We start from the raw sequence: 26,393 nt of genomic DNA, 5'->3' as shown, positions 1-26,393 counted from the left end.
GGTCATTAACGCTTACTGTGATCTCATGAGATTTGACTTAACTCTCATGAGATTTCATAGTAAGCTTCCTTTACCTGATTGGTGAAATAATATGAGAGTTCACAATGCTCATCCCTTCAGTTGACCCGGGACAGACACACTAAAATGCTGCTTAGAAATCCTTTACAATGGGAGGTGGCTACTGAGGATTTTTTGAGGTAAAATATCTTTCTTTTTTTACATAGAGATGTTCAGGTGATATTTTATAGTCGGCTTTTTACAGCTATGCTGCATCACTTTCAAGTGTTTAAACATTTGAGTATTATGGCCCTTTAAACAAGGATACTTTGACATAGCAATGGAGTATTGTAGCCTCTATATCAGTGAATGCAAACCTTTGCACTACAGCTGTTTCAGAACTACACTTCCCATGATTCTCGACTGTCCTGCTCAGTGCCTAAGCAAATGTTGTTCTGAATCATCTGCAGTGCCAAGGTTCGCCATCTTTGCTCTAAACTATCTGGGCGCACATCATTATGAGATATATATATATATATATATATATATATATATATATATATATATATATATATATATATATATATATATATATATATATATATATATATATAAGGATTTGTATTGTTGGCCCTTAAAAGCATAGAGTGTATTTTGTTTACAAGTAGGTGTTTTGTGTAAACAATACACACTGCACATTTGTTAGACAGTAAAGTCAAAATAAGCTTTTATTAGTCAGAACATGCAGTTTTAATTAACATTCCATTGTACTATAATTATATAATTTGCTTGATTTTCTCAGTATTCTTTGTTGAAAAGCAGTTCTCGGTAGGGCCAGGAGCAGCAAAACACTTCTAGAAGCTATCTGCTGATTGGTGGCTGCCCATATATAAGTTTGCACTCAGTGGTTTTGGATATTTAAGAATGCGGAACAAGACAGCCTTTCGTGCCAGTCGGCTATTTTCGTAGCCACATTTATACAAACTAAAATTTGGATTTGCACACATTTTAGTGTGTTTCACAAGTATAAATTTGGGGCAGGGATATATGCTTAGGAACCAGCCTATTTCTGGAGCACTAAATGGCAGCAGTTTTGCAGGAATGTTATCCATTTTTAAGAACACTAGATGGCAGCACTATTTCCTGCCATGTAGGTGCCTACCTAGGTGTCTCCTTCAACACAGAATTCCATGGGGACAAAGCAAATTTTGATAATAGAAGTAAATTGGAGATTTTTTTTTAAAATGTCTGAATCACAAAAGAGCATCTTTGGGTTTCATGTCCCTTGAAGTTTAAAACATCAATACAAATGAAGCAATGTGATACATTTTAGAAACAAAGTTAGATAAAAACATTTGTGAGTATTGTGTTCCTTTAATCATAAACTCTCATTGGCCGGTATCATTCTTTGATTTTGAATTTTCAATGTGAGCACAGGTTGTCTATGCCAAAGTCCACATCTAATTCTGCTTATCACCTATTTTGCTGATTTGAGTTTTGTTAACGTTCTGATTATAATAATCTCTTCCTCCGTTTTGTTTGTGATAATTGTATAGGGGCTGAGATTGTTACAATAAACAAACCATATACTTTACAGTTGTTTGATCAACATCATTAAATCATTGTTTATTCTGTTGTTTATATTTAAGGATGTATGCTGTGCTATTAGAATGAGCGTGAGAAACATTGCAGGGCATTTGTTTAGACAAATACGTTTATTTATTTAAAAAAAGTATATATTGTTATTGCGTTTGCTTATTTTGTTAGACTCCAAAACATAAGGCAAAGTCATTTCTCAAGTATGTAAACACCTTCTGAGTTAAAGGAACATTACTATATATACCGTAATTTTTCTTTTACTCCATAGAAATAAATGACTGATTAAATGTTTTTTAACCCCTTCATGCCTGGCACAAGTGTTAAACATCGGGAAAAAGTTCTGATGTAAACACTTTCTGCAAAAATGGAATCACGCAATTGTCTATTCGATCACTTGATTTTAAGATTGGATCATGAGAAACTGTCTATGTTGCTTGACCCCCCCCCCCCATCCAATCTTGAGTTTGTCAAAAGGAGGAGGCTCCAGGGTGCCTTATAAGGTAGGAAGTTCCATGCCGTCCTTCAGTGTTAAAGCCCAGCACTGTTAGGGTGGTATCGGTATGGAACGTCCTAACAGTGTGAAAGTATTAATTGCCTTGTTGTTAGAAAATATGCATTGTTTTGCATACCCAGGAGACGCCTCTTTGCTGTGGTCAATTAGGGACAAGCTTCTGCACAAATCAACCAATGACTATACAGCATGTAAGAAAGTTGGGATTCTGCATTCCATTGAATCATCTTCAGCATCCCTGGGGAGTGAATACTTTTTTTTTTTTTTTATTATGCATAATTTAAACATTTTATAGGGAATTACATTTTGAGTTGAATGTCTTTAAGTGACTAGAATAAACTTGGTGTACGTTCTTAAATGTATAAACATAGTCTTTTTGGTGCCTTTTACTTTAATTATGTTTTGTTTGTTAATATTACCAAATAAATGATGTGGCACAATGCAGATGCTTTCAAGGATCTTGATGAATCATAAGACGCTAAATAAGTTTGCTAACATGTTGGCAAGTATGGCTGTACTGTGTGCTGGATGATATTTACCTTCCTTGTGTTTATAGAAGCAGTAATTCTGTAACAGTAAATCTGTGTTACATTTATCCCACTGAGGTCCTACATAGTTATTGGCTTTGTGCTAAGAAGACATTTTTAGCGCATTAAAGTGCTTAACTGTTCTGGGTATAAGAAAAGATCTTATGTTGTCCCAGAAATAGACTGAATTACTTTACCCTGAGTCAACAATATACAGCTTGTATAGCAGAGCAAATGCTGATTGTATTTAAAGAAAGTTTTACCAGCTTTTGGGATAAATATTTAAGGGACATTAAACACTTTGATATGGTAATAATATAAAATGATAAATTGTGTATGTATAAAATTCTGCATTATACTTTCATAATTTATTTTGTCCCCTTTTCCTGTATTTCCCTTCTGAAATTGTGAGCATTTCAGTTCCTGTTAGAAATGGAAGTGCAGAACACTATTGTATTCCACACAGCCATTGGCTGCACACTCTAGTAACCTATTTATAACTGTCCCTAATTGGCTACAGCAGAGAAGGTAACCTAAGTTACAACATGGCAGCTTGCATTGTTTTATAGACACTAAAACTTTACACTTATTTTGTCAATATTTAAACAGCTAATTAAACTTTAAAAAATACATCTTCATGTTATTCTCAAACTAAGCTTTTCTTTAAATGCATCATTCTATCTAGCATTTATTAAGTGTTTAATGTCTCTTAAAGCATGTTCGTTGATGCATTTTAATTTCCAGCAGAAACTCCAGTATAGGAACCATTACATCATTATGCCTGGCATAAATTTTATTCTTATTGATCTTCAGAGCGCTACAGAGTTTCACAGTTTCTCTGAAAAATTAATCTCTTCACTATCGGGAATGTGTCCAAATTTTTTAGCATTTTTGCTATCACTCCATTCAAACAGGGCCTAGATGCATGGAATGGGCCTAGATCAATACCTTGGGTTGTCTACGTAAAACAAATATATAGTTTTGACAGAATATATATATATATATATATATATATATATATATATATATATATATATATATATATATATATATATTCTGTCAAAACTATATATTTGTTTTACGTAGACAACCCAAGGTATTGATCTAGGCCCATTCCATGCCACCATTTCACAGCCAAATGCGATCATTTAAAAAAAGATTGTTAATTTCAGTGAGAAAACAAAAGTTTGTGAGAGAGTTATTTACATACTGATTGTGAAATCATGGCAAAAATGGTTATAAAAGCTTCTCTGGGGTGCCCTTTGTTCAGAAATAGGAGACATATATGGCTTTGCCATTGCTTTTTGGCAATTAATAGGCCGCTAACTGCAGCTGCGCACCACACTTCTATTATTCCCAGCAGTTAAGGGGTTAATTTTAGCTTTAGTGTAGCAATTATCCTCCCACCTGACACCTCCCACCCCTGATCCCTACATGATCCCTCCTTGCTTTCTTTATTTAAAAAGCAGGAATGTGATGCATAGGAGCCGGCCCATTTTTGGTTGAGAACCTGGGTTATGCTTGATTATTGATGGGTAAATGTAAGCATCCAATAAGCAAGCGCTATCCATGGTTCTGAACCTAAAATGGGCTGGCTGCTAAGATTTACATTCCTGCTTTTAAAATAAAGATAGCAAGAGAACAAAGAAAAATTGATAATAGGAGTAAATTAGAAAGTTGCTTAAAATGTAATGCTCTATCTGAATTGTGTAGTGGTCTCTTTCCTCCCCCCCGGCAATAGTTAGCTAGGGCCACCCTTCCACTTCACCATTTTCTGTAGTGTAGCTCCTCATCACTCCCTTAATTTTTTTTTCTGTAGTATAGGGCCCATCCCTCCCTCCCTTGTTGGCTGCTGGATCACCCACCCGCCTCCCGGTTTCCCTCTCGCCGTTTCCAGTAGACGAGTGTACTCTAGTTCCATATGCAGGCAGATGCATGGAGCTCAGAAACTCCAGCCCTCGGCTGTAACTTCTTGCAGCTAGAACATATCTATACATGATGTGGTACAGTGAGCTTCGTCCAAATGAAATGAGGGGTTAAGGTTACATTTAAACATTCACTGTTCAGATAATGCATTCCATTTTTAAAATAGTATTCAACTTAAAGGGTCATGAAACACAATTTTTTTTTTTTCTTTCATGATTTAGAAAGAGCATGTCATTTTAAACAACTTTCTAATTTTACTTCTATTATCTAATTTGTTTAATTCTCTTGATATCCTTTGCTTAAAAGCATATCTAAATAGGCTCAGTAGCTGCTGATTGGTGGCTGCACACAGATGCCTTGTGTGATTCTCACCCATGTGCATTGCTATTTCTTCAACAAAGGATATCAGATTTACATTGTTCTATTGATATCCTTTGTTGAAAATCATACATAGGTAGACATATGAGCAGCAATGCACTTCTGAGAGCTAGCTGCTGATTGGTATATACATATTTTGGTCTCTTGACATGTGTTCACCTGATGTGTTCAGCTAGGTCCCAGAAGAGCATTGCTGCTTCAAGACTTACTTTATCTATGTGTTTAACACATTTACAGGGGTTAAACACATATAGAATTTTATAATTTCACTGTTACCTGCATATAACACATTAGAATATTTTCTTTTGCATTTTGTTGTCCCTTTAATAAAAGTGTCGGTTCTGTGATTTTATAACCTTGAAAGGAGAACATAACATTCTTTTTGTTGCGTGTGTTTTTATAATCTATACTCTCAAATATGAAATAGATTGAGGACAACATTGTTTTAGATTCCAAAATACCATCAGAAGACTAAAAATACATTTTGGATAAAGTTCCTTCCTTTGCACATGAAAAGACTCTTTACACAAACAGAAGCAAGCTGTAGCAGGTATACATCAGTATTCTCCTAAAATTTTGGGGCTTGGTTAGGAGTCTGGAAATCAGTGCAATGTTATTTAAAAATAAGCAAAATTATACTTAATTTTTTTTTTTTTTATGTGCTATATAAATGGATCGTCTACAAAACATTTATGCAAAGAAAAATCTAATGTATAATGTCCCTTTTTAAATACATGTTTATATGCAAGCAACGGTTATTTAATAAAACACATTAGAGCATTTTGTTTTTGCACCTTTATGTCCCATTAAATAGTAGTTATTACCTTTTTATTAAGGGGAAGGTAAAATAAATAAATATGCATATAAAAACATGCTAAGTATTTATATTTGTTTGCATGAACAATGTTAAATCTTATTTATTAATATATAGAAATGATCAGTAAGTGCATGTCTGTGCACAACTCCTCTCCAGGGACTGTGCTTGTACTCTTAAAAGGACAGTCAACACCTGAATTTTTGTTGTTTTAAATGATAGATAATCCCTTAATTACCAATTCCCCAGTTTTGCATAACCAACACAGTTATAATTATACACCTTTTACCTCTGTAATTACCTTGTATCTAAGCCTCAGCAGACTGCCCCCTTATTTGTTCTTTTGACAGACTTGCATTTTAGCCAATCAGAGCTGTCTCCATGGTAAATGCACGTGCATGAGCTCAGTGTTATCTATATGAAACACGTGAACTAATGCCCTCTAGTGGTGAAAAACTATCAAAATGCATTTAGATTAGAGGTGGCTTTCAAGGTCTAAGAAATTAGCATATGAATCTAGGTTTAGCTTTCAACTAAGAATACCAAGAGAACAAAGCAAAATTGGTGATAAAAGTAAATGGGAAAGTTGTTTAAAATTACATTTCCTATTTGAAACGTGAAAGTATTTTTGGACTGTCCCTTTTTAAATGCAGCAAAGTAAATAATTATTGTGACTGTTAAAGTGGGACGCATACTGTAAAATAGTTTTTCCCTTAAAGGGACAGTCAAGTCCAAAAAAAAGTTCATGATTCAAATAGGGCATGTAATTTTAAACAACTTTCCAATTTACTTTTATAACAAATTTTGCTTTGTTTTCTTGGTATTCTTAGTTGAAAGCTAAACCTAGGAGGTTCATATGCTAATTTCTTAGACCTTGAAGGCCACCTCTCATCTAAATGCATTTTGATAGTTTTTCACCACAGCAGAGACAGCTCTGATTGGCTAAACTGCAAGTCTGTCAAAATAACTGAATTAAGGGGGCAGTCTGCTGAGGCTTAGATACAAGGTAATTGCCTATTGCAAAACTGGGGAGTTGGTAATTAAGGGATTATCTATCTTTTAAAACAACAAATATTCTGGTGTTGACTGTCCCTTTAATGTGTTTTAATATGACTTGTTATACTGTATGAGTAATTGCTTCTTTATAGGTTTGATTTTGTATATGAAATGGCTGTTTTTGTTCTTTGACACCACAACCCATCAAAATGGGTTTTGCTTGCAGGGAAATCAGATCTCCTTATGTTATCAATTTCTCTACACACAAATGTTCCTCATGTTATCTGTTTATATACCAAATCCCAATACTTAGTGAGCACAATTGGAAATGTAACATTTTATAACTTAATTTCTTCTGCTGGCTATGTTTAGTCAGCTTTATAGCCTATATTTAAAGGGACAGAAAACCCCAAAATTGTATTTTGTGATTTGGATAGAACATACAATTGTAAACCACTTTTAAATTTACTTCTATTATCACATTTGCTTCATTCTCTTGTTATCCTTTGCTGAAGGACCAGCACTGTACTACTGGCAGCTAACTGAACACATCTAGTTAGCCAATCACAAGAGACAAATGTGTGCAGGCACCAATCAGCACCTAGCACTTACTAGTGTAGGATATTCTTTTTAAAAAAGGGATACAGAGAGAACGAAGCACATTTGAAAATAGAAGTGACTTTAAAAGTGTCTTAAAATGACATTCTCTATCTGAATCATGCAAGTTTATTTTTGACTTTCCTATCCCTTTTAAGTATAGAAAATTTCAGCATAGGTATGGATACCATGGGCAAAATCTGCTATTTCAAATGCTGATATAAAGGTTTTTGAACTATTTGTAAACAATTTAATACACTCCAGCAGGTAAAATGGATCACTGAGAATAAATAAAAGGAAAAAAATAATTAGGGGAAACAGCCCCTTTAAGGGTCTTGCGTCATAAAAAGTAACTCTGAATTCTTTATATGTTGCAGATGACTCCACAGAGGTCGGAGAAGAGGATAGCTTCTTGGGACAGATATCTGGTGTAACAAATCCACCCCAGACCTACAGTTACTTCTCTCAGTCAAGCATCAATGATCCATTTGCAAGCATCGGTGAAACTCCCTTGTCCACAGCAACTCAAGCATTAGGAACCACTGTCCTACCCAAGCCGTCAATACCCCTGAGTACTGGAGCTCAGAATGGACAAAATATAATCTCTTTACAGACACAGAATCCACCGTTTAGAAGCAATACCCCTCCCCAGGCATCTTCTAGTGTCTTTCCCCCATCCTCGCAGTACTGCCCACCATCTTCCACATATACAGCTCCTCCAACTTGCTCCTCGCAGACTGGCTATAACCCATATCGTCATAATACACAGAGTAGTCGGACAAACCCATACTTACCACCTCCGCAACTTCAAGACCAGGTTCTTGGTCACTCTACTTCTGCACAGGCATTTGCGCCTCCGCCATCTCAGATCTACCAAAGTCCTTCTGTATCACTACCACCAGTACGTAAATATATCTTCAATTTTAAATCGATTTATTTATATATAAATATTTTTTTTTTATTTTTTTTATTGAGGTTTTACCAACAATGAAAATACACAAGAATATATGACTTAGAACTGACAACGTAGTCACGTGTGTTCCATATGATAAGTGCAAAGTACAAATACCATTAATATTATCACATTGTGAAAGCATACAAACAAAGGTCAGAGCGGGAGAACCAATACATAATTATTGTTACATACCAGAGAAACATCCTGCAACTGGTCCCACATCTATAAGCTTTTTAGGAGTACATCAAACATTTAAATATTCATTGTTTGTTAGGAGCTGAAAATGGCAGCCAAGCTCCGCCCACCTATTGCATGTATGTTAAAGGGACAGTCAACACCAGAATTTTTGTTGTTTAAAAAGAAAGTTAATCCCTTTATTACCCATTCCCCAGTTTTGCACAACCAACACTATTATAGAAATACACTTTTTACCTCTGTGATTATCTTGTATCTAAGCCTCTGCAAACTGCCCCCTTATGTCAGTTCTTTTGACAGACTTGCATTTTAGCCAATCAGTGCTGACTCCTAGGTAACTCCACGTGCGTAAGCACAATGTTAACTAAAGGCACACATGAACTAACATCCTCTAGTGGTGAAAAACTCAAAATGCATTTGCAACTTGCATTTTAGCCAATCGGTGCTCACTTCAGGGTAAATTCATGTGCATGAGCTCATTGTTATCGATATGAAACACATGAACTAATGCTCTCTAGTGGTCAAAATGCATTCAGATTAGAGGCAGTTTTCAAGGTCTAAGAAATTAGCATATGAACCTCCTATAATTATCTTTCAACTAAGAATACCAAGAGAACAAAGCAAAATTGGTGATAAAAGTAAATTGGAAAGTTGTTTAAAACTACATGCCCTATTTAATTCATGAAAGTTTTTTTGGACTTGACTGTCCCTTTAAGTTTCTTCAATCGCAATCAACTTATGAATACGTTTTCCTACTCACACATGCGGATTTGTGCATGTGCAATTTGAAATAGCTAACTGAAAAATATTAAAGTGCACTGCTAAACTCTCATACAAGGAAAAAGCTTGGACAAGATGAAAGCTGTGGGTGGAGCTTGATGGCCAGTTGCTAACAATGATTACTCAAAGGGACATAATACTCATATGCTTAAAGGATTACTTTCTGTTATAATTTTTAAGCTAAACATCTAACATATTAAAGTTAATAAACATTAATTAAAACCTACTGACCTATATTTTCTCCAAAACGAAGGTTCATAACGTTCTAAAAGTTATATCTTTTATTCGCCGATGTCACGTTATCCTGCCCACTATTTTCAGCACTGCATGTTCAAAATACTTAAACCAATAACTTTGTGTTTAAAGCGCCATTTTGAAACCTAGGTATTGTAAACGGATTGGTACAGAGCAAAGGATACCCACGGAGTAGGTTTGGAAAACAATTAAATTTGCAGACAAGATTTCTGATTTACAGTAGAGATATGTTAATTAAATGCTATTGATAAAAAGCGTATTTGGGGTAGTTAGTTAGTAACAGGCATAGAAAATATTTACTTACAGTGGCCCTTTAATCACTTGAAACTGATGCAGTATAACTGTAAAAAGCTGACAGGAAAATATCACCTGAGTGTCTCTATGTAAAAAAGGAAGATATTTTACCTCACAATCTCCTCAGCTCAGCAGAGTAAGTTCTGTGTAAAAAATTATACTTCAGCTGCTGTCCAGCTGCAGGTAAGAAAAAAGAAAATTAAGAAATGAACTGCAGCCAATCAGCATCAACAGTGCCGAGGTCATGCACTTTTTACTGTGATCTCATGAGATTTTATAGTAAACTTCCTTAAACTGAATAGGGAAATGACATAAATGTGCACAAAGCTCACTCCCTTGTCGCTCCTGGGACAGGCATACTGATTTGCTGCTTAAAGTCCTTTACAATGTTGTGGGAATACTTAGGACATTTTGGGGTAAAATATCTTTCTTTTTTACATAGAGATGTTCAGGTGATATTTTCTAGGCAGCTTTTTACAGCTATGCTGCATCACTTTAAAGTGTTTCAACATTTGGGTATCGTGGCCCTTTAAGTTTCATGTACTACTTGTAAATGTATAGATGTGGAACCTATTACAAGATGCTTGTCTAGTATGTAACAATAAGTAATAAAGAATAAGTATTGGGTCTACACTGTCCCTTTTTAAATGGCCTTTAAATTAGAAAACCTCATCAACTTTATATTTCAGCAAAAATCTCCTCCCCTGCATATGACAAGACCCATTCTACAAACTGGAGCAAGCATAAAGACATCAGTATACATGTAAAACTTTGGTGCTTGGTTTGAGCCCGCGCAGTAAGGACGGCATGGAACGTCCTAACGGCGAGAAAGGGTTAAAGCAGTTCCTTGTGTAATCAGAATCTATGGACTCTAACTGCAAATACCAGATTGTTTCTCCCTCGTGGCACTCTTCCCTTCAACGTTCCGACGTATCTTTCACTGTCGTATTATTTTAAATAAGTTATTTAAGAAGTTATCCAGAGAAGCAGAGAGGTGGATTAGAACACTGTTTATTTATAGCTAATGAAGCACTGAAGAATATGAGTACTTGTAACCAACTTTAGGAGGAATTGTTGTTTTTTTCTATGAGACCTCAAGCCACCAGTAAAGTTTTCTGAATAAAAGGACGTTTGGTCTAAACTAGAATTTCTTTATTTGTTTAGTGAATATATTAAATTTTAAATTGGGATTTGTGTGTTATTAAGTTCACATTTTTTATTCGAATAATCGTGGCTGTTCCTTCAGAGTTTACTACAAGGAAATGCAATGGATGTAACAAACAGTGTTTTCTTTTTGTGTCTCCAGCCCCCAAAAGCTGCACCCCCACTGCTGCCCACACCTCCAGTTGCACAGTCCTTTCCCAGACCTGCAGGGGCGCTGGTGCCCCCACCTCCTACATTTATGCAAAACCTTTATGAGCCTGTGCAGCCTCACTGGTTTTACTGCAAGCAAGTTGAGGGTAGAGAGATTTGGCTGCCATTCAGCGTCTACGATTCTGTGAATTTAGAGAGAGTTTACAACTCTGGTAAGTTGTGCGCTTTAAGTAATGCAGTGATGACTTCAGCATTATTATATTTTTCAGCATTCAAGTATAATGCTTACTTTGCTCATGTATTTATCTTAAATTGACACTTTACTTAGGAAACGGCTGTTAATAGTTCATTATACACCATTCAGACGGACTGGACTCTCTCTCACCCATACCTCCTGTAGGTTGATTTCTGCTGCTCCCTCCCATTTACATGGCTTTTCTGTGGCTGCTATTGCAGTAATGGAATGTTCAGTATAGGCACCATTCAGTTGGACTGGACTCTCTCCCATACCCCCTGGAAGTTGATTTCTGCTGCTCCCTCCCATTTACATGGCTTTTCTGTTGCTACTATTGCAGTAATGGAATGTTCAGTATAGGCAGCAGTTTCAATTGCCAAAATCCGCTATCTCAAATGACGAAATTAAGGTAAATTAGCTATTTCAAACACACTATGATAGGTGTTTATAGTTTAAATTGGGGTGATCTGATGTCAGAGTCATAGTCAAGCAGATGACGTGTAACAAGTTATATGTTAAATATCACTGTTTTCTGTAGTTGTAATTGCAGTGTGGCATCAAGTAAAATAATATACAAGATTAAGTCCGAATCAAATCATTCAAAGGATAACCCCTTAAAATGTTCTTGAATGTGCAGCCGCTCAAAAACAGTCACTAACTTTTCATCATCTCGCAAGTGATTCTTCAAACAGGCAATAGTCACTAGGGGCAAGGTCTGGTGAAATATGAGGTGTGATCTAGCATCGGCAGCAAAGGATTTTTGTACTGGAGCTTTGTCACACTTTGCCTGAAACGTTATTGTTGTTGTAAATTGAATAGTTAATAGTAGCAGTAAATGTGTACACCGCACATCAGCTCAGAATTCCACCTTTTTGTAAATATTATTCCGTTATCATGTACCTAGCATTCTAGCTCTGCAGGCATGTGCTGGCACTTTATAAATAAGTTGTAACAATGATGGTGTTTCCTGCAGCAAATGGTTTACATTTTTACTGATGTGTAGACCCTTTTACTCATGCTTAGTTCTTTATAAACCTATATGTACTGCAGAACACACACTCCTCTTTTGCACACATACACTCTCCCACACAATCATGCACACTCATACAGACGCACTCAAACTGTCTCTCACGAAAACACATTCACACTGTCACACACTCTGTCACACTAGCACTCTCGCACACACACACTGTCTCTCACACTTGCACTCTAGTGCACACACTGTCTCTAACACAGACATTCTTGTAGACACAGTCGCTCTGTATCTCGCGCAGGCACACACACTTGCTCTGGTGGTCACTCTCCCATGGTCTAACAAAAAAAACATACAAATTAAAAAATAAAATAAAAAATGCTGTAATCATGAGTTTGTATTGGAGTGGAATTAAAGTTGAGGTCTTTAAATTAAGGCATATATTAGCGCTAGGAGGAATAGAGGGAATGATCTTTAAAATGTGGGGTGTTTGGGTTGAACAAGGGGGTGAAATGATCACCTGCAGATAAATCAAGCCGTTGTATTTTTCACATGATTAGCAATAATAATGAAATATGGCATAGCTAATATAGGGTTAGGCTAACCGATTTAGGTTGTATTATTGTATCGCCTATTAACGGTCTAAATGAATAAGTTTGTAAATAAAATCTGTCTCCCACAGTTCAGCCAGACCCTGAGAGTGTGGTAGTGAGCACTGATGGGGGCCGCTACGATATTTATCTGTACGATCGTGAGAGAAAGGCAGTGTTCTGGGAGGAAGCAGATTCCGAGATCCGACGTTGCTCTTGGTTCTACAAAGGAGACACAGACAGTAAATTTGTTCCGTACAGTGAGGACTTCAGCGAGAAGCTGGAGGTATTCTATTCACAGCACTTGTCAACCCATGTGTCTTGTCTTGTTTATCATTTTTATTTCTTCTTTTAATTGGACATTAAACCCATTTTTTTCTTTCATGATTCAAACAAATGTACAATTAAATAATTAAAAAGCCCCAGAGTTTACCTACCTGCTTTTCAACAAAGGATACCAAAATTGGATATTGATGTAAATTAGAAGGTTTTGTTTTTTTAATTTTACACTCCATCTGAATCATGAAAGACAATTTTTGGGTTTCATTTTTTTTTTTTTTTTTTTTTTAAAGTTGTGAAAATTACACAACTTATTAGATAGAGTTTATTTTTTAACCACGAGAATCAATCTAAATAATTAATCTAAGAATTGATGGCACTTTGCTAAACAAAAATCCAGAATCACAGTCATTACATTTATTTAAAATTCTTTACCATAAACCGTAAACTAAGGTGCAGGTTAAAGGGACAGTCTAATGAAGAAATCACATGCTCTAATGCATACATTTAAGCAAAGGGGTACACATATGTAAAGTCTTGCTTTAACCCTTTGGCTGCTAAGCCATTTCCCACCTGGGTGCTAACATTTTATTTTTGAAAACATTTTTTTTTAACTTTTTTTTTTTTTTTTTTACGGACCCCCAAGACTTACACTTTTGGAAAGGTTAATCGATGATCTTTCCAACAATGGGTCTTGGGGGTCTGTAGCTGCTTAGATGCCTGAGATACAGGCTTCTAAGCAGCATGCCGCCTCCTCCTATACTTAACATTGTTAAGTATAAAGAAAGCATCACGTGAAGCCCCGGCGATGCCTGTCACTCTACAGGCACGATCGCCGGGGTAGGAGCAGTAAGGAGCCCCCAGATCTCCCTCAAGGTGGGAGAGTGCTCATGACGGCTCTGAGCCGTCATTAGCACCAGAGTGAGAAACTCTGTGACGGCTCAGAGCCGTAATAGCTACAAACCTTGCAGCTGAGTGGCAGGGTCATGCAACTTCTGCCCTTGATTCTCTGACAGCCTGTGTCCTGCAGTATTTGCAGAAATCAGTCAGTTTTGCTTTTCCTTTCAGTTTCTGTTATAAGCAGGCAAACTTATCACTGTTGTTTACATGGCAAGTAAAAAAAAAAAAGTTAGTAGTCATGTTAACGTTAAAAGGACACGATATTCAAATATAATTCTAAAAGAAAATGTTTCAAAATATATTAGTGATTTTTTGTGAAAAATGTATATTTCTGTGCTGAATAACGTTTCTTGTAGGAGTTGTCCCTAACAGCCATTGAGCAGGAGTGTCCAGAATCAGCTGTTCAGTTATGCACTTCCTATTAGTTTCATCATAATCACCTTTTTACTAAAGCTGACAAAAAAATATCACAAGGAATATGTTTATTTTTTTACCTCAAAATGTGTTCAGCTCATCAGAGTAAGTGCTCTGAGAGCAGTTACCCATCAGGTGCTCTCTTTGGCTGTGTTTTTTTTCTTTTTCTTTTCACCATGCAGATGACTGTAATCGGCTTCATCAGTGCCAAGTTCACACTTTGCTTTACTGCAATCTTGTGTCATTTTACTAATATTTTGTAGAGATTTCATAGTAAACCTCCTTAAACTGAGGTGGAAAATAAAGTGACTGTAGCACAAGCCAGATGCTCTCACCCTTGCAAGTTCCAGGACTAGCATCCTGATTGGATGTTTAGAGTCCGTTTTACAATGGGATGTGGCTACTGAGGAAGTTTTGAGGTAAAATATCTTCCCTTTTTTACATAGAGATGTTCAGGTGATCTGCATTTCTTATTTTCCCTCTGTTTTCTTATTAGTCTGGGATTAGAGGAAGTTTCTATCCTTTTGTTTCAATGATTAATTATAATATGTTTCTTTAAGTTTTGGGTTAGTCTAATTTTACTTTTTTTATGGCAGGCTGAATATAAGAAGGCTGTGACGAGTAATCAATGGCATCGGAGACTGGAATTTCCTGGTGGGGAAACAATCGTGATACACAATCCTAAGGTCAGTGGTTTATGTGTTAGACTTTATTATTTATTCCCAGGGATGTCTCAGTAGTGCCGGTCTGCAGCTACTTTATTATGTTTTTATTTATGCAAATTGCTCACCCTGTGTCTCATACCATTAGTAAATTATTTTGTAAGATAGGTGTTTATCACCACTGTGTTTATAGAAGATATGTATACAAAATACATGCATTTTAAACTGTCATTTTGTTAGTAAAATTACATCTGTTGCAATCAAATCAGGGACATAACCTTTGAAATTATATATATTATCCCTTTTGGTTTCAGGTTATAGTACAGTTCCAGCAGTCTGCTACACCAGATGAGTGGGGGACCCCACAAGATGGCCAGTCGAGACCCCGTGTAGTGAAACGGGGCATTGATACTGATCATGATGAGATTCCGGATGGTATGTATTGAGTTAGAGGAGATGGCAATATACAGACTTGTGCTATTGTGTGTTTAATAAACCCCTTTACTGCATATGACACCACATGGTGATCGACTGCACAATGCTTTTAGTGACTAGCGCGTGTGTTGTCATCAAGAGGGCTGCTCTTTTAGCTCATTGCAGCTTCTACTTCCGGGGACACTACAAAGTGGCCAAGGATATTGGCATCTTCAGGGAAATGTGAGGATGCAGGTGACATCGCCACACATGGGTGTGACATTACAAGGCCCTGGATTCCTGGAAGTCTCTGACTACTTCATTTTTAAACCCTTCAAGCTCTACTTCCTTAAAGGGACGCTGAACCCAATTTTTTTCTTTTGTGATTCAGATAGAGCATGCAATTTTAAGCAACTTTCTAATTTACTCCTATTATCAAAATTTCTTAATTCTCTTGGTATCTTTATTTGAAAAGCAAGAATGTAAGTTTAGATGCCGGCCCATTTTTGGTGAACAACCTGGGTTGTCCTTGCTGATTGGTGGATAAATTCACCAACCAATAAAAAAGGGCTGTTCAGTGTCTGAACCAAAAATTGTCTAGCTCCTTAGCTTAGATGCCTTCTTTTTCAATTAAAGATAGAATGAAGAAAAATTGATAATAGGAGTAAATTAGAAAGTTGCTTAAAATTGCATGCTCTATCTGAATAATGAAATAAAAAAAAATTGGGTTCAGTGTCCCTTTAAAGGGCTATGAAACCCAAACTTTTTTCCTAAATGATTCAGATAGAGCATACAATTTAAAACTACTTTCCAATTTACTTTTTATCAACAAAAAGGTAATCACCTGGCATGAATAAATGTGCATTTATATTAAAAATGTTTTATGCATTTTGTTGTTCTCACGTGTCATGGTATGTACATGGAATAATGGTATAGTTTGAATCTACTGACATGGATTACTGGAAAAAACAATATATATGTGTGTGGGTTTCTCAAAAATGTGAGGCAAAAAGTTTTCAGTTTTCATTTTGTGTGTGTGTGTAGGAGTAATCCATTATTATATTATATATAAAATGACTGAATAATTACCAAGTAAAAATTATGTTTTCTATTTTAATGTTGTACCCCATTACTTTTTAGGTGAAGTGCCTGAGGCTGATCATTTGGTCTTTATGGTTCACGGTATAGGACCCGTGTGTGACTTGCGGTTCAGAAGCATTGTTGAGTGTGGTAGGTAGCATGTTGCTTACTACTCTTATCGATAGTAATAAGTGTTATCCTATAATTTAGTGCAGATGAGTGTTTGTTTGAAATACATCATTTAAACAAAACCTTTTTATTCTGTAACGCTCAGTCAGTTGTGGATGTTTATGAACAAACCTAATATGTTGTCTTTTATTAGAATTTTTAAACTTTATTTCAATTTTACAGGGGCTTGCAAATGTAATAATAAAAATGCTCTAATGAATTAGAACATATGTTTTTTTTAATTTAGAATGTCCTTTTAAACTCTATGAAAAATTTTAAAATAATTAATTTGATAAAATCAGTAAGATATATCGAGTCCACGGATTCATCCATACTTATGGGATATTCTCCTTTCCTACAGGAAGTGGCAGAGAGAGCACCCACAGCAGAGCTGTCCATATAGTTCCTCCCTTAGCTCCACCCCCCAGTCATTCTCTCTGCCTGCTTAACTGTTAGGAAGGGCAAAGGGAGTGTGGTGATGGTCCCGCTTCAGCTTCCCCTGCAGCAAAGCAAGAGGGGAATACTGTCCAATCCAAGTCCGTCTGGAGACCTAACCAGGCTTGGAACAAAGGTAAACAGGCCAAGAAGCCTGCTGCTGCCTCTAAGACAGCATGAAGGGGTAGCCCCCGATCCGGGACAGGATCTAGTAGGGGGCAGACTCTCTCTCTTTGCTCAGGCTTGGGCAAGAGATGTTCACGATTCCTGGGCTTTAGAAATTGTGTCCCAAGGATATCTTCTGGACTTCAAAGACTCCCCCCCCAGGGGGAGATTTCACATTTCTCAATTGTCTGCAAACCAGACAAAGAGAGAGGCGTTCTTACGCTGTGTAGAAGACGTACATACCATGGGAGTGATCCGCCCAGTTCCAAGAGCGGAACAAGGGCTAGGTTTTTACTCCAACCTGTTTGTGCTTCCCAAAAAAAGAGGGAACTTTCAGACCAATCTTGGATCTCAAAATTCTAAACAAATTCCTCAGAGTACCATCTTTCAAGATGGAGACTATTTGGACTTAAAGGATGCGTATCTACACATTCCTATTCACAGAGATCATCATAAATTCCTCAGATTCGCCTTTCTGGACAGGCATTACCAGTTTGTGGCCCTTCCCTTCGGGTTGGCCACGGCTCCCAGAATTTTCACAAAGGTGCTAGGGTCCCTTTTGGCGGTTCTAAGACCGCGGGGTATAGCAGTGGCGCCTTATCTAGACGACATCTTAATTCAGGCGTCGACTTTCCAGCTAGCCAAGTCTCACACGGACATCATGTTGGCTTTTCTGAGATCTCACGGGTGGAAGGTGAACATAAAAAATAGTTCTCTCGTCCCTCTCACAAGAGTTTCCTTCCTGGGGACTCTGATAGACTCGGTAGAAATGAAAATATTTCTGACGGAGGTCAGAAAATCAAAACATTTAATCACTTGCTGAGCTCTTCATTCCATTCCTCGGCTATCAGTGGCTCAGTGTATGGAGGTAATCGGACTCATGGTAGCGGCAATGGACATAGTTCCTTATGCCCGCCTACACCTCAGACCACTGCAACTATTCATGCTCAAACAGTGGAATGGGGATTATGCAGATTTATCTCCTCAACTGCATCTGGACCAAGAGACTAGAGATTCTCTTCTCTGGTGGTTGTCTCAGGACCACCTGTCTCAGGGAATGTGTTTCCGCAGGCCAGAGTGGCTCATAGTGACGACAGATGCCAGCCTGCTAGGCTGGGATGCAGTCTGGAAATCCCTGAAAGCACAGGGCTTATGGTCTCGGGAGGAATCTCTCCTCCCGATAAACATTCTAGAACTGAGAGCGATATTGAATGTGCTTCAGTCGTGGCCTCAGCTAGCTGCGGCCAAATTCATCAGATTTCAGTCGGACAACATCACGACTGTAGTCTATATCAATCATCAAGGAGGAACACTGAGTTCTCTAGCGATGATGGAGGTAACCAAAATAATCCGATGGGCGGAGGATCACTCTTGCCATCTCTCAGCAATCCATATCCCAGGGGTAGAGAACTGGGAGGCGGATTTCCTAAGTCGTCAGACTTTTCATCCGGGGGAGTGGGAGCTCGATCCGGAGGTTTTTGCCCAGCTGACTCAGCTATGGGGCACACCAGAATTGGATCTGATGGCGTCCCGTCAGAACGCCAAACTTCCTCGTACGGGTCCAGGTCCCGGGATCCCCAGGCAGTACTGATAGATGCTCTAGCAGTGTCCTAGTCCTTCAATCTGGTTTATTTATTTCCACCGTTTCCTCTCCTCCCACATCTGGTTGCCAGAATCAAGCAGGAGAGAGCTTTGGTGATTCTGATAGCGCCTGCATGGCCACGCAGGACTTGGTATGCAGACCTGGTGGACATGTCATCTGTTCCACCGTGGACTCTGCCAATGAGGCAGGACCTTCTAATCCAAGGTCCGTTTAAGCATCAAAATCTAATTTCTCTGTGTCTGACTGCTTTGAGATTGAATGCCTGATTCTATCAAAGCGTGGTTTCTCTGAGTCGGTCATTGATACCCTGATTCAGGCTAGAAAGCCTGTTACCAGGAAAATCTATTAAAGATTTGGCGTAAATATCTTTGTTGGTGTGAATCAAAGGGTTACTCATGGAGTAAGATTAGGATTCCTAGAATTTTGTCCTTTCTCCAAGAAGGATTGGAGAAGGGATTATCAGCTAGTTTCTTAAAGGGACAAATATCTGCTTTATCTATTCTTTTACACAAACGTCTGGCAGATGTTCCAGTCGTTCAAGCATTTAGTCAGGCCTTGGTCAGGATCAAGCCTGTATTTACACCTGTTGCTCCGCCATGGAGCCTAAACTTGGTTCTTAAAGTTCTTCAAGGGGTTCCGTTTGAACCTATGCATTCCATAGATATTAAGCTTCTATCTTGGAAAGTTTTGTTGTTAGTAGCTATCTCTTCGGCTCGAAGAGTTTCTGAGTTATCTGCTTTACAGTGTGACTCGCCTTACCTAGTTTTCGATGCAGATAAGGTGGTTTTGCGTACCAAACCTGGGTTTCTTCCTAAGGTTGTTTCTAATAGGAATATCAATCAGGAGATTGTTGTTCCTTCTCTGTGTCCTAATCCTTCATCAAAGAAGGAACGTCTGTTGCACAATCTTGATGTGGTTCGTGCTTTAAAGTTCTACTTACAAGCAACTAAAGATTTCCGTCAAACATCTTCATTGTTTGTTGTTTATTCTGGTAAACGGAGAGGTCAAAAGGCTACGGCTACCTCTTTCCTTTTGGCTGAAAAGCTTCATCCGTTTGGCTTATGAGACTGCTGGCCAGCAGCCTCCGGAAAGAATTACTGCTCATTCTACTAGAGCAGTGGCTTCCACATGGGCTTTTAAAAATGAGGCTTCTGTTGAACAGATTTTTAAGGCGGCGACTTGGTCTTCGCTTCATACTTTTTCCAAATTTTACAAATTTGATACTTTTGCTTCTTCGGAGGCTATTTTTGGGAGAGAGGTTCTACAAGCAGTGGTGCCTTCCGTTTAAGGTACCTGTCTTGTCCCTCCCTTCATCCGTGTCCTAAAGCTTTGGTATTGGTATCCCATAAGTATGGATGAATTTGTGGACTCCATACATCTTACAAGAGAAAACCGAATTTATGCTTACCTGATAAATTTCTTTCTCTTGTGATGTATCGAGTCCACGGCCCACCCTGTCTATTTAAGACAGGTAGTATATTTTTATTTAAAAAACTTCAGTCACCACTGCACCCTATAGTTTCTCCTTTTTCTTCCTAGCCTTCGGTCGAATGACTGGGGGGTGGAGCTAAGGGAGAAGCTATATGGACAGCTCTGCTGTGGGTGCTCTCTCTGCCACTTCCTGTAGGGAAGGAGAATATCCCATAAGTATGGATGAATCCGTGGACTCGATACATCACAAGAGAGAAATTTATGAGGTAAGCATAAATTCTGTTTTTTTTTTAAAGGCTTAGAATACAGTCTATAATAATATAATATATTACTCTAACAAAATAGAGAATTAATATTACACTAAAATATCTCTTTAACGCGCTGAATTCTGCAAATAAACTCCAGCACTGATTATTTTGAACCTTCAGTATTCTTTGAATTGGTACAAAAATGATACAAAATATATTTTTTCTTTCATTTATATTCTAAATCGCTCAAAATCTAAGCTACTCATATTAAACAGACTCCACCAGTTACCAAATTAACACAAAATAACAGTCGTGTTATTTATTTTAGTAAAAAGCCGCTGCACACAGGTGTGTTTAAAGCGTGTGAGCACGTTACTAATATCCCTTTTGTATTCTGGTATTCAGTTGATGACTTCAGAACAGTGTCGCTCAAATTGCTGCAGACTCACTTTAAAAAATCTGTTGAAGAGGGTAGAGTGAGCCGTATAGAGTTCCTCCCGGTCCATTGGCACAGCTCACTCCATGGCGATGCCACTGGTGTTGATAGGTCTGTATGTATAATTTGTTTTAACTTCCTGTACATAAGCACTTTGTCTTACATTACATGTCAATGTGACGCTGTGCTGCACCTCTGGCTGGAATTGGCATTTGTTTGCTTCTATGTTCTCATTCTACAGCCCGGCACACTACTCTTATATCAGCAGCTTTGTGCTCCATTTTATTCTTTATGCTAACAGGATTTTTAACCACCTTTTTTGCTTCCGCAACCGGAATGTAGTTAGCGTTGCCACCTTGGCCATGTTTTCCTGGACACTTATGAGTTACAGATGCTGCAGGGAGGAACATGAATAGTGCTGTCCAGCATCACTATTTGTGTGCTGTCTAGGGGTGCAATGTTCTCCTCTGCACACCCTGCAGCATGAGGTGGCAACCCTAATTGTAGCATCTGTATGTTATATTAATCATCTGTTTCTCTGATTAGTCACACGTCCTTTACTTGGCACTGATTACTGTAGGGAAAGGGACTACTTTTTAGACAACATCAGTGAGGGCTTTTTGCCATCGCTGTTAAAGGTTAAGTCAAGTCAAAATTAAACTGGATTCAAATGCAATTTTTAAAAACAAAAACAAAAAAACACAACTTTTTATTTTAGTTCTATTAGCGCATTTGCTTCATTATTTTGGTATCCTTTATTGAAGTGTAAACCTTAGTAGGCATATAGAAGCTCGAGAGAGTGCATTTAGCAACTGTGATTGCAGCAATGTTATAGATTGTTGCAAACACTGCTGCCACAGAGTGCTAAAGACATGTACATGATTCTGAGCCTAACTAGGCTTGCCCTTTAACAAAGGATGTCAAGAGAACAAACCACACTTGATAATGAAAGTAAATTGGAACATTTTTTTAAACTGAATGCTTTTCATTCATTCTTAGCAATTTTTTATCATGCTCTCTTTAAACAACCATAACCTGCTCCACCTATTAGGCACGTTTCTGATTTATTTTTTCTTGCACAATATGTGCTCAGGTTTTGGGTTTTAAAATTAGCTTTATTGCAAATTCAAGATCATATTGACATAAAGCTGACATTTATAATCACATTGATGATTGTCATATGGTATCTTATCTGGCATAGGTATAAGCAGTGTTTTTGTGTTTGCTGCCATTTTGTTGCCCAAATCACAACTTATCTTTTGTTGTTTATTAGGTGCATTAAAAAGATCACATTACCCAGCATTGGTCGCCTTCGCCATTTCACCAATGAGACACTGCTGGATATCCTGTTCTATAACAGCCCAACATACTGTCAGACCATTGTGGACAAAGTCAGCTTAGAGATGAACCGGCTCTATGAACTGTTCATGAGCAGAAATCCAGAATTTAAAGGAAGCGTGTCTGTAGCCGGCCACAGTCTAGGTTGGTCTCTAGTCCAGGGCAAACCTATACTTAACTATAACTGATTCTGCTTTGTAATCTTGGATGACGAGATACTAAGGATGTGCATCCAAATGCAGAAGTAAGCAGCTGCGTGTTCTCTTTGGATATTGTTGTAGCTGGATTGATTCCTGTAAAATATACCCAAGATCTGTTCAAATCAATTAGCGCTGCGGAATCTGTTGGCGCTCTACAAATAACAGATAATAATAATAATAATGTGGCTACTAAAATATCTGAAGGGAATGAGCAGCTGCTCACTTCTGCATTTGGATCCTCACGCAGGATCCAAATCCACAAACCTATCAGATACTAAGCGTTGTTGGATTTTCCCTTTGCTTTTGCAGGTTCTTTGATCATGTTTGATCTACTGTCTAATCAGACTGACTTAACATCAACTTCATCCATGTCTGTAATTCCATCTGAAGTTAACGGAGTCACTAAAGAAGAAAAGCAGGTTAGTCTGTGTGTTTGCCTGATGTTGGGGCGTTTATGTTTTTGCAGTAATAGTTTTTTCTTGTGTGTGTGAAATATGTGGTAACTGATTCATGAACATATTGTAGAGTGAAGAGTGGTTGCCTAAAAGGATAGAAAATTAAGGTGAAAGTGGAAAGAGGAGGCATTTGTCCTTGCTGAGGTTACGATATGTAATAAACGTTTGTTTATAACTGCAGGTTTTAGTACATTTTTATTCCTATCATTAATATTTCAAATATAATGCAAAGAACTGTCTATATTTATACATTCTGATCTTGTGTAATTGTTGACAACCTTGTTATTGACTGAACCATCCTTACTTCTCTACTGTAGATCATTAGATTTTATATCCGTTATTAGATATGTGCATTTGTGCACTTCAGGTGCTAACTAATGTGGACGAAGACAGCCGCAAGCCGCATTCTGCTCTTTTCGGAAGCCCGATTTAATCATGTGAAAGTGTAACAGATCTCAGTTTTTTGCACTTTCACAAGAATAAATCCGGCTCTGAAAAGAGACGAATGCGGCTTGCGACTGCCTCCTACTGCATTCGTTAGCACCTGAAGTGCACAAATTACTGAAAGACCAGGGAGACTCAGACACTTTACATTTTCCCTAGGTACCTGTGATATCTGAAGTTTTGCAAGCGGCTGACGAGTCATGTGACCCTGATCTACTGAAGGAGGATTTGCCAAACTTGCAAGACGCTCTAGAATCACTCAGCCTGGCTGATTATTACAGTGTGTTTGAAAAGGAAAAGATTGACATGGAATCACTGGTATTCTGCTTTATTTATTTTGTTGTTTTATAAGCAGTTGTTGGCACAACACCATAGTGTTGTTTTCATCTATTTTTTTTAGTTCTGTAAACAAATGGTGACCTTGGTTCTCAAATGTTTACAGGGACATAAAGTTTATAAACAAAATGCTCTTATGCATTAGAGCATTTACTAATTGCTTGTTTGTATCTCTGTTAAATCCCTGCAAACACACAGTCCATTTCAGAGTGGCAAACTGTTGAACCTGAACTCAACACAGCTACTGAGCCAATTAGGAGTGGGATATGTATGTAGCTGCCAATCAGCATCCAAGTTCACCTCAGGAATAGCAGTGTATTGTCATTCTGGAGCTGACTTTAACTATGTGTTTGCAGTGGCTAGTCCTGCAAGTAGTAGGGCAATAAGTATATTCTCTAATGCATTAAAGCATATTGTTATTGCTGCCTATGTAATTTTAGCTGCTCCCTGTGATATCACTTCTAAACATATTTTTGGGTGTCATATCCCTTTAAAATTTTATAATCTAGCAGAATCATTGACATTTTGAGGTTTTTATATCCCTTTAAATTATGAAAAAAAAGTAAAGATGTCGCATCCACCTTTCGATGTTTTAAAGGGACTCTAGTGTAAGATGTGTTTCCAATGGATTGCTGTTCCAGCTGAAGAATGTTAAACTTATGGAAGATGGTTTCTTTAGGTTTATTTTTGCTAATGAAACTGCGTAGTTTGCTCATTGAAACCATCATCCATAATGTGGCTGTGGGCCACGTTACATTGCACTCACACTTCTGCTAAAGAAAACGCATTTGATTATAATCCTATTCTGTTTAATAGAAGTATATAGGAACATATTTTAAAGTACATGCTGTATCTAAACAAAAAAAAGGGTTTTATTTTGACTTTACTGTTCCTTTTTAAATTACATAAGCAACTCGTTACTAGTAATTAATCTAACGTTTTATACTTCTCAAACGTAAAAATGCGCATCCTCAATTACCCAGCAAGAAGCGCAGAATGGTTTTCGATAATCAATTACCAGATGTTGCCCGTAGTCTGATGAGCCCTTCTATAGATTTATAATAAGTTTAGGCTGATTGAATTGCACATCATTATGCAGTGGTTTTATTATGATTTGTTTTTAATAATTTGTAGCTTTCACAGGAAGTCAGTGTTACAAATCCTTGGACCTCCTCAGACATTTAGCCCAGTATTCAGCGTATAGAAATCCACAACGTACACCTGGCCTAGATCCCAGTCATTATAAAGTTGTTTTTGTTTATTGATATAATCAACCACCTGAAGACGAGTCTACAAAACTAAAATATGCTAACAAAGGCAGAACTCATGCATATATATAAATAAATAAGGTACCTAGTTCAGGTCACACCACTATATTTTGAGTGGGAGGCATCTTTGTAGTTTCAATTCACGCTACCTAGAGCAGTTTTCAATGACTGATTTTTCATTCACTGCACATGTTTCTCCCATTTACAGCTTGGCTTTTAGCAGAGCAAAGATCAAATGGAATAGAAATGACAAGTGATTGCATTATTGTTCTTTTTATTATTTTTTTTAAGCTCATGTGCACAATTGAAGACTTAAAAGAAATGGGAATACCTCTTGGGCCAAGAAAGAAGATTGCCAAGTATGTGCAAGAAAGAATAGCCAATCAGGTTGGTAAAAGCATGCTTTTTTTTATCCTTTCTTGTGTCAGTGGTGTCCTTGTTGCTTATGGAAAGCAAAGGACTTAATCACAAATGACTGAACAGTAGTTAAACAGGTGAAACATAATTTGCATTAAAGGGACATTTTAAACTCAAAATGAATTTCCCCATAAAATGTTTTATGCATCATTTAAAATCTTTGTAATGCACTTTCATTATTTACTTTGCCTGCTTTTCCTGTAATTGATCTCTGAAAATTGTAACGTGTGCAGAACCTTGTCGCTGTTACATGCTGCACAGTGATTGGTTAATATGTGCAGCAGCTCATTTCTCATATTTGTCTAACTGGCCGCAACAAAGGAAGAAAGAGATAACATTGAAGAGGTTTTTTTAAGGGGTGTGTCCCGGACCTGCAAAACAATTCATATTTTTGTAACAACTTTTGCAGTGCAGTGAATAATCCTTGATGCATTAATACAAAATTGTATTAATGCATTTAGTAAAAGCACTTCACAATTATTGCAGTTAGAAGACAAATACATGTTTGTGTGCAACTCATACTGCAGTATCCATGCTAATTGGCTGATTAGGACAAGGCACCGCCAGCAGCAAGAGAGAAATAGTTTTACTTCACAAAGAAAGATCTATTATAAGTTAAGAGTTGGGATAAACAGTTTAGCTGCAATTAAAGCATAGCATGTCCCTTTTATATTAATTCTGTTTTTGTTAGACTGTGTGCTGCCAGGTGTTCAGTAACAAACGGACAAGAATATATGTGGTAGGATCAAGAGTGGGGTCTAAGG

General features: G+C 37.5%; 1 protein-coding gene across 2 annotated transcripts in view; it reads left to right on the top strand.

Moving 5' to 3' along the window:
• SEC23IP (SEC23 interacting protein) overlaps positions 1 to 26,393 on the top strand; it is a 70,351-nt gene that overhangs the window by 2,296 nt on the left and 41,662 nt on the right. For both annotated transcript variants that reach the window (XM_053692655.1, XM_053692656.1), the window contains exons 2-12: positions 7,723 to 8,246; positions 11,131 to 11,350; positions 13,029 to 13,222; positions 15,126 to 15,215; positions 15,506 to 15,626; positions 16,746 to 16,835; positions 21,141 to 21,282; positions 22,445 to 22,653; positions 23,019 to 23,128; positions 23,768 to 23,926; positions 25,504 to 25,599. In XM_053692655.1, coding sequence (XP_053548630.1) covers positions 7,723 to 8,246; positions 11,131 to 11,350; positions 13,029 to 13,222; positions 15,126 to 15,215; positions 15,506 to 15,626; positions 16,746 to 16,835; positions 21,141 to 21,282; positions 22,445 to 22,653; positions 23,019 to 23,128; positions 23,768 to 23,926; positions 25,504 to 25,599 — 1,955 coding nt within the window. The remainder of the gene's footprint in view (positions 1 to 7,722; positions 8,247 to 11,130; positions 11,351 to 13,028; positions 13,223 to 15,125; positions 15,216 to 15,505; positions 15,627 to 16,745; positions 16,836 to 21,140; positions 21,283 to 22,444; positions 22,654 to 23,018; positions 23,129 to 23,767; positions 23,927 to 25,503; positions 25,600 to 26,393) is intronic.

This window comes from Bombina bombina, chromosome 9, assembly GCF_027579735.1.
Source record: "Bombina bombina isolate aBomBom1 chromosome 9, aBomBom1.pri, whole genome shotgun sequence".
Classification (NCBI taxonomy): domain Eukaryota; kingdom Metazoa; phylum Chordata; class Amphibia; order Anura; family Bombinatoridae; genus Bombina; species Bombina bombina.
Note: the sequence above shows the minus strand (reverse complement) of the source record. Positions and strands in the feature narration are given on the sequence as shown.